At 45.9% G+C, this 9,538-nt stretch overlaps 1 protein-coding gene across 1 annotated transcript in view; it reads left to right on the forward strand.

Annotated features, from left to right (window-relative positions):
• Positions 1–9,538, forward strand: part of LOC111968835 (rho guanine nucleotide exchange factor TIAM2-like) — a 99,515-nt gene that overhangs the window by 51,680 nt on the left and 38,297 nt on the right. Inside the window, exons 10-14 of the mRNA XM_023994726.3 lie at positions 5,292–5,459; positions 6,188–6,292; positions 6,415–6,493; positions 6,645–6,734; positions 8,337–8,570. Coding sequence (XP_023850494.1) covers positions 5,292–5,459; positions 6,188–6,292; positions 6,415–6,493; positions 6,645–6,734; positions 8,337–8,570 — 676 coding nt within the window. The remainder of the gene's footprint in view (positions 1–5,291; positions 5,460–6,187; positions 6,293–6,414; positions 6,494–6,644; positions 6,735–8,336; positions 8,571–9,538) is intronic.

Genomic DNA, 9,538 nt, shown 5'->3' on the forward strand with positions numbered 1-9,538 from the left:
TTTAACCTACCAGAACCAATTGGTTACCCACTAGTAACGGTTAGACACCGTGTCCAATAGAGCCCCTGGTGTTCAATATTCCACCCCTCGTCTGAGCAGCAGGGGTAAAATACAAGACAGGTTCTGGTGACGTAGTGAGTGGCTCCGCTTCACAACGGGAAGGTCATAATGGAAAGTGCTGAGAGAGAGTGTTGAAAAGCTCGGTCTTGCTCAGTTTCCATCTGTCGCCAGTGTTTATGTTAATAGAAGCTCTAGTGTTATTTTCTTTCCGTCAGGAGTGTGACCGGGAGCAGGGAGGAGTAAATGATTGACACCTTGTAAAGAGCAGAATCAACAACCTCTGCATCATCAAGACAGTTGCTTTGTGAGAAGGTGTCAACCATACAAAGGTTAACCCATAACCCATGTTCACAGTTAAATGGCACCTGAAAAGTGCCGGTGTCCAGGCTTCGGCCCCAACTCAGAGCAGGTCCTCTGAGGCCATGGCCCAGTGAGACATGGGTGCCGGTCCATGGAGATGGAAACAAAAGTTTAGCCTTTTGGGTAAAACACTGAGGTAAATCTGATGGAAACTCAGAATCAGTGTGTATGTGAATGTGAGGAGTGAATAGTAGAAATACACACCATCTGAGCAGTAACATACAGTAACTTTAAATCCCTTGGGATCACACATTGGAACTATTAGCTGGTTACAAACATGTTGTCAGGCTGTTACAAATAGACTGTCTGGCATTTTCTCATACACATATAGCATTGTTCCTCTGGTGTCTGTGGCTCTTCTGCTCTCCTCTTCCTCTCTGCAGAACAACTTGTCCTGAATGTGTTGGGATCTATGGGACAGATAAAGATTGACATGAGGGGTCACAATGAACAGACAGAGAGGGCAGGATATCCATCCGGTAGGCTTGCGTCACTATTTCCCTGGACACAAAGCTCTGTATTGAGACTGAGTCTGAGATTAGGGGACCAGGGTGAATGTGGCCAATGTTGGAGCCATGAACTGCTCCACCCAGCATCAGAATAGCATGTGGCTGATGTGGCTAGGGACAACAACATCTTTTCTTTAGGACGAGCTTTAACGTTGTTGTCAAAGTGTTATGATGTATTTCTCATTAYTCTTTCTGTCCTGGAGTTGGATGAAGTATTTCCTGGAATCCATTTTGATTTAGAATTGGGCTCCTTTATATCAGAGAGGAAGCTGTATGGATTTATGCCCCCATGCGTTTCATCCTCTGTTTCTGTTCTCTCTCAACACACACTGCTGTCTCCTGTTTGTTCTCTGCCTGTGTTGGGTCTTTCTGGGTCTTAGTTTCAGCAATGTTTCTATTAATCAGTCATCTAACTCCCTAATCCACTGAAGGAAGGGGTGGATGGGTGGGTGGGGGTCGTCTATGTTATAAGAAGGGCAGGAATGCTGCATATCAGCGGTCGGGTCAGGGAGTTTCAGTTTGTTGATGGGATATAAAGGACTCTGACAGTGTCTGCCAGCGAACCCTCACCTGTATCCCATAGGAATGTCATCATGGGGTTCCTGTACAAATCTTTGACTCTCCAGAGACCGTGACAGGCCATATCACACCTGTGAGATCCACCTCCCATCCCCCCCACCACTGCCCCCATCCCACCTATGTTCAACCAGAAGTCCTGTCAGACCTGTTGTACTGTAGTCCACACCTCGCCCCCTCTTCCTGCCCGTACCCCTGTGCCGTGTGCTCCCCCTGTCACCACCTCTCTTTCTCTGCCACACACGGGAAACAAACAAAAATGGCCGCATCGCTCACAAAAACGTATCAAAAACGAAATCACAGGTAATTATAAAGGGAGCAGGAGAACTTCTAAATTGGCTACAATAATTACAATAACCTTTCAAGCACCAAATTGAGAGAATGTCTGATTTTCAAGGGTTGGCCTATTCCAGTACAAATTCATGTTCAATAGGCTAATTCAAGCCACTTGTATTGTTTAACATTGCAGGTGTAACTTGGAAAACAACATGTATTTATCATGTTATTTCATTAATAGATCATATTATGAATAAGCCCACTAGACTGGGTAATTTGTTGTCATTATATCCAGAATAACTCATATGAATAGCGTTGGGTGTTGCCCAATAGTCTGTCCTATACAAGTGTGCACAGTAGACTCGGTGTCCAATCCGAGGTACAAAAACATAAGAAAACATGAACTCATTACCTTAATGATTTCTCTGTTAAACCTAACGAAAGAGGGTTACGAAGGTTCATGGTGGTGGTTCGCTGCTAGAAAGAGGGTTACAAGGGTTCATGGTGGTGGTTCGCTGCTAGAAATAGGGTTACGAGGGTTCATGGTGGTGGTTCGCTGCTAGAAAGAGGGTTACGAAGGTTCATGGTGGTGGTTCGCTGCTAGAAAGAGGGTTAGAAGGTCAAGGGTGTAGTATGTGTTTAGGCTGTTAGTATGTGTTAGGACTGTAGTGTGTGTTAGGCTGTAGTGTGTGGTGTAGGCTGGTGTGTGTGTGTAGGCTGTAGTGTGTGTTGGATTGGCTTGGAGCTACTGTACAGAGTTGAAAAGTGTTTTTGTGTGATGGGTGGCTACTAGAAAGAGGTTACGAGGTTATGGTGGTGGTTCGCTGCTAGAAAGAGGGTTACGAGGGTTCATGTGGTGGTTCGCTGCTAGAAAGAGGGTTACGAAGGTTCCATGGTGGTGGTTTCGTGCTAGAAAGAAGGGTTACGAAGGTTCAAGGCTTGTAGTATGTGTTAGGCTGTAGTATGTGTTAGTTAGTGGTTAGGCTGTAGTGTGTGTTAGGCTGTAGTGTGTGTTTAGGCTGTAGTGTGTGTTAGGCTGTAGTGTGTGTTTTTAGGCTGTAGTGTGTGTTAGGCTGTAGTGTGTGTTTGGATGTGGCTTGGAGCTACTGTACAGAGTTGAAAGTGTTTTTGTGTTTTGATGGGTGGCTCCTAGAAAGAGGTTACGAAGGTTCATGGTGGTGGTTCGTGCTAGAAAGAGGTTACGAGGGTTCATGGTGGTGGTTCTGCTAGAAAGAGGGTACGAGGGTCATGGTGGTGGTCGCTGCTAGAAAGAGGGTTATGAGGTTCATGGTGGTGGTTCGCGTGCTAGAAGAGGGTTCGAGGGTTCATGGTGGTGGTTCGCTGCTAGAAAGAGGTTACGAGTTCATGGGGTGGTTCGCTGCTAGAAAGAGGTTATGAGGGTTCATGGTGGTGTTCGCTGTAGAAAGAGGGTTTACGAGGGTTCATGGTGGTGGTTCGCTGCTAGAAAGAGGTTATGAGGGTTCATGGTGGTGGTTCGCTGCTAGAAAGAGGGTTAATGAGGGTTATGGTGGTGGTTCGCTGCTAGAAAGAGGGTTACGAGGTTCATGGTGGTGGTTCGCTGCTAGAAAGAGGGTTTAGAGGGTTCATGGTGGTGGTTCGCTGCTAGAAAGAGGGTTACTGAGGTTCATGTGGTGGTTCGCTGCTAGAAAGAGGTTACGAAGGTTCATGGTGGTGGTTCGCTGCTAGAAAGAGGTTAACGAAGGTTCATGGTGGTTTTGGTTAGCTGCTAGAAGAAGAGGGTTACGAAGGTTCATGGTGGTGGTTCGCTGCTAGAAAGAGGGTTACGAAGGTTCATGGTGGTGGTTCGCTGCTAGAAAGAGGAAAGTCTGAGAGGAAAGTCTGAAGTATAGGTTTGAGTTTTGACACACACACACACTCACACGCACGTTAAGGGCCGGCGCGTGCTGAGGCTTGGCAGTGCCTGTGGAAAGATGACCAGGCCGTTACAACCCTGCCTGGGTCAATTAATGTCTGAGTCCCGTGTGGCTCAGTTGGTAGAGCATGGTGCTTGCAACACCAGGGTTGTGGGTTCAATTCCCAYGGGGGACCAGTACTCACTACTGGATAGATAAGCGTCTGCTAAATGACTAAAATGTAAAAATGTACTTGGCTTGAGGTGAAGAGGCAGACTGGTCACCAACTGCCAACAGAGCAGTTATTTTCCAATCACACCATGTTGGATGGACAGACAAGCAGGCAGGGTGGTTATGCAACCTTTCCCAAGACAACCATTTTTCTCTCCCTCTGAAAGTATAAACATGACCTCATTAACCCACAGGAGTGGACAGAAAGTTGTGAAAGAACCAGCTCTCTGTTGCTTGTCTCCACAAAGGTTAGAGCAACCCTTTGGCCAGAACATTGGTAGGCTTTATGTTGGCAGCGTTCTGTCAGGTTTCTCTTCCCAGATGGACATGTTGCTGGAAAATGAAATGACTGTTTTCTTGTACAACCATGTTTTTCCAGCAACCTCGGTCAGAAAGCCACTTTGTTATCCTCGCCAGACTCTCTCTGTGTGCGCGTGTGACCATATGTTTATGCCCAACAAACATAGGCCAAGTCAAAGAGATCTTAGTCCCCTAGTCTCACTCTGGTCTCTGAGGGAGAATGTCTCCCAAGATTTTCCTCTGTGACACACAGACAGAGTCCAGGAGACACACACCACTCTCTGTCGTCTACCAATGTGCTAAAACGCCACTATTCTACTTCAGTCCACACAGCAACTCTCTAGTGATAAGTGTTTTCATTGAAGCGCTGCTGAATCCTTGGTTGTTTCTGCTGGTTGTGACTTTTTAAACATGTTTGAGTGTTTACTCGCTATGTGGAGCCTTGTATAGCAGCTGTGGTCTGTGTAGTTACTGTGGCATCGCCCACAACCCCTTAATGCAGCAGTGGCTGTTTTCCCTTCAGAGACATGGAGTCGCAACCAAAACCCAAATACTGCTGCTTCTGAGGCCCCGTGGCAGGACAACCCAGTATTAATACTAACCCCAACCTCATTGTTAATGTGGATAGGGAATAATTGGCCTGATGGACTCCATGAAGGAGCCTGTCAAGGCAGCCATTAATCCATCACTAAACATGAAATCCTCTGGATGGCACTCAGAACTAAATGAGCCTATTATCATCATGATGATGATGCAGTCTTTTTGTAGATCGGTGTAGATGTCGCCCAGGCTAGACGCGCTCCTCACAAACTCTGCCAATAACCCCCTGTAATCAATTCCCTTGTGTACAGCATCATTATGATGGCTATTATATGGAACAACTGCGTCCTGTGATGTCTAAATGGCTAATTGCATGACATCTTTGTACTGAACTTTGAGCCACTGCCAGTTTCTGCATCGGTTTAATGGAAACCTATTGATCTGTCTGCTTCTCTCTCTCCCTTCCTTCCTTTCTCTCACTCTCCCTTTCTCTTTCTTCCTCTCCCTTTCTCTTTCTTCCTCTCCCTTTCTCATTTTCTTGCTCTCCCTCTCTCCCTCCTGTCAGAGACTGGACAGCCTGGCCAACCACTACTCTCTGGCTCCCCCTGAGGGCGGTCAATGGGAGAGCAGTGGTGAAACACTGAGCTGTGTTTACATGCCTGACAGCCACGCCGTCCAAGTGCCTATGAGACGGGACCATACAGTGGCTGATGTCGTCTCCCTAGCCTGCAAGGTGAGAGTCAAGGCCCAGTGAGTGTTTTAATATTAGGGTTCTGAGAGCTCTGAACATTTATTTTTAGTTATGAAACAGTACTTAATGAGTAAAGCTTTTACTTGAGGTTATGCCTTGCTCTTATTAAGCCTGCTTTTATTGAAAACAGCTCTTGTCAATGTAGTCATGTTAGAAGCTCCAATCTGTCAGTAATTTGACCAACCCACGCTCTTGTACCTTTTGTGAACCCCTCATTTCTTATTTAGTGTAATGCCCATTGTTAGAGCTCGTGTAATTTTTTTAATGGCTTGTACAGTAGACAGTTCCAGACAGTTACTCTGCTGTCACATTGTCTGTATCCTACTCCCTGCCCTTAGGGTCTGGTATACACACACACACACACACACACTGTCTCATTGTCTGTATCCTACTCCCTGCTCTTAGGGTCTGGTATACACACACACACACACACTGCCATGCACTCTCTGACCTGTGTGTCGGGTGTGACAGCAGTGGGATGGCTGGCTAGCTCATTCTCACACCCACACAGCACAGACACATGTACACACACACACACACACACTTTATTCATTAAACTTGACGCCACTTCATCTTAATCACCTTTGAGTTGCAGTGAACACATCCCATGTCATATGCCTTTTTGTGTAGACCAGGTGCCTGGTCTAGACTAGTTGTATTTGCTGTTTATTGCTGCATTCAGGGTGTTGACAGATGTTTCCCTATCACAGTTGACACAGCTGGACCCTAACCTGCACTGTCTCAGACTGCACAGATGTGTGGCCCAGAACGTAGAGGTCCGCACCCCAGCACCCAGCGAACTCCTACACGACCTGGTGAGCTAACACCTTATTCAGCATAATACTTCACTGGAAATGCACAGAGGATTTTACTTGTGTTTAACATCCCTGACCTATGTGTGAAGGTGTTATCTGACTGAGTTGTTTCCTTTGTGCAGTTGTATGACGAGCTAGAGGTGTTTCCAATGAATGTATTCACCCTGCACATGACGAGACCTGCCTGCACTGGAGACTTTGGTAGGTGTTCTGTACTCTAGCAGACAGGAACAGTATGTGTGTGTCATTGCCTCATAGATCCTATAAATAATTAGTTCAGCTCTATTTGTAAATATATGGTCATTGCACTCTACTAGCCATCGTTGACGCTGTCTCTCATCTCTGATGTCAGGCTTTGCAGTCACAGGGCACATAGATGGACAGAGGAACAGCCGCATCTTTGTCAGTGAGGTTCTGCCTGATGGACTGGCCTTCAGTGAAGGTATGTTCACTTCATTTAACTTTGATTAATAAACTCTGCAAAAAAAGAAACGTCCCTTTTTCAGGACCCTGTCTCTCAAAGATAATTTGTAAAAATCCAAATAACTTCACAGATCTTCATTGTAAATGGTTTAAACACTGTTTCCCATGCTTGTTCAATGAACCATAAACAATTAATGAACATGCACCTGTGGAACGGTCATTAAGACACTAACAGTTTACAGACGGTAGGCAATTAAGGTCACAGTTATGAAAACTTAGGACACTGACTCTGTTCTACTGACTCTGAAAAACACCAAAAGAAAGATCCCCAGGGTCCCTGCTCATCTGCGTGAACGTGCCTTAGGCATGCTGCAAGGAGGCATGAGGACTGCAGATGTGGCCAAGGCAATAAATTGCAATGTCCGTACTGTGAGACACCTAAGACAGCGCTACAGGGAGACAGGACGGACAGCTGATCGTCCTCGCAGTGGCAGACCACGTGTGACAACACCTGCACAGGATCGGATACATCCGAACATCACACCTGCAGGACAGGTACAGGATGGCAACAAACAACTGCCTGAGTTACACCAGGAACGCACAAAATCCCTCCACCAGTGCTCAGACTGTCCGCAATAGGCTGAGAGAGGCTGGACTGAGGGTTGTAGGCCTGTTGTAAGGCAGGTCATGACCAGACAAACCCGGCAACAACGTCGCTATGGCACCAAGTTCACCGTCGCTAGACCAGACAGGACTTGCAAAAAGTGCTCTTCACTGACAAGTCGCGGGTTGTCTCTACAGGTGTGATGGTCAGAATTCACGTTTATTGTCGAAGGAATGAACGTTACACCGAGGACTGTACTCTGGAGCGGGATCGAATTTAAGGTGGAGAGTCTGTCATGGTCTGGGGGGCGGTATGTCACAGCATTCATCGCACTGAGTTTGTTGTCATTTGAGGCAATCTCAACGTCTGTGCATTACAGGGAAGACATCCTCCTCCTTCATGTGGTACCCTTCCTGCAGATTCATCCTGACATGACCCTCCAGCATGACAATCCACCAGCCATACTGCTCGTTCTGTGCATGATTTCCTGCAACAAGACAGGAATGTCAGTGTTCTGCATGGCAAGCGAAGAGCCCGATCTCAATCCCATTGAGCACATCTGGACCTTGTGGAATCGCGGAGGGTGAGGGCTAGGGCCAATCCCCCAGAAATGTCCAGGAACTTGCAGGCTGCCTTGGTGGAAGAGTGGGGTAACATTCTCACAGCAAGAAAACTTGGCAAATCTGGTTGCAGTCCATGAGGAGGAGATGCACTGCAGTACTTAATGCAGCTGGTGACCACACCAGATACTGACTGTTCCTTTTATTTTGACCCCCCCTTTGTTCAGGGACACATTATTCAATTTCTGTTAGTCACATGTCTGTGGAACTTCAGTTTATGTCTCAGTTGTTGAATCTTATTATGTTCATTCAAATATTTACACATGTTAAGTTTGCTGAAAATAAATGCAGTTGACAGTGAGAGGACGTTTCTTTTTTTGCTGAGTTTATTTACACTACTTACATATCTCTGTTACTGTAGTGTGACTTTATTTCTTACTGTGTGTTCCTCACACAGGCCTGAGACCAGGTAATGAGATTGTGGTTCTGAACGGTCGAGGCGTGTCCACTTTGGACCTGGGTCTGATCCAGAAGCTGTTCGCTGAGCAGACCCTCCAGCTGACCCTTAGACGGGACGCACCGCCCACCTCACCCCTGACCTCTGACCCCTCGACTCCGACCCCACTCTCCAACCAATCACAGCTGCTGCAGGACTTCCTGGACATACACCACCACGCCAAGTCCACTACAGGTGAGATTGTGCCCCCTCACACACACACTAACACACATACTAAGACAAACGCGCACACACGCAATACTGTGTCTTCGCCAAAAGGCTGGTAGGCATCACTTCACAGGTCTAACACAATTACCGTAACTATACAGTGTGGGAAAATCCTCTGCGCTTCAGGTCACTGGCTCAAAGAACTGGCATCAATGGTATGATCAAACTCAGAGCATCAGCTGGTTTACTATGAAGCTAACTCAATCACCAACAATTACATAGATAACTTATTGATGTCTGCCTTGGATTAGTATTTTATACCAGGGGTCTTCAACCTTTTCTTGCCCAGGGGCCTCCATCGAGGCGGCCCATCATATGTTAAGAATATACATTTTTTCTTGTCTTGTCTTATCAGGTGAATGATAATGTCAAGGAGAAGTAATCACATGTTTTAAATGAATAGATTTGGTAGATTGTTTTTCATTACTTTCACCTCCCCACATAAATGGAAGAGGAAGTATAAACTCTACCATAGCCTATTAGCTAGGAGAACATTTGAGCTAATAGCAGCTGTTTAGCTGGTAAACAAAGGTTAGCCATGTGTCGGCAAAAATGTATGTCCAAGTCAAAACAGGTTACCAGCAGCCAGCGGCACTTGCTGTGACCCGTACCCGCGGGTGCTTTTTGAAATCATATGTCGGAGACTCCAGTGAGTATAATGAGCTCCAGTGAGTGTAATTTGATCATTAGAAAGAAGATATTCTTCTCTTTTCTTTCAAAATGTGTTTATTCTGTTGCTAGCGATATTTATTTTATATATACACTGCTCAAAAAAATAAAGGGAACACTAAAATAACACATCCTAGATCTGAATGAATTAAATATTCTTCTTAAATAATTTTTTCTTTACATAGTTGAATGTGCTGACAACAAAATCAAACAAAAATGATCAATGGAAATCAAATTTATCAACCCATGGAGGTCTGGATTTGGAG

This window comes from Salvelinus sp. IW2-2015, linkage group LG9 (genome assembly GCF_002910315.2).
Source record: "Salvelinus sp. IW2-2015 linkage group LG9, ASM291031v2, whole genome shotgun sequence".
NCBI classification, from domain to species: domain Eukaryota; kingdom Metazoa; phylum Chordata; class Actinopteri; order Salmoniformes; family Salmonidae; genus Salvelinus; species Salvelinus sp. IW2-2015.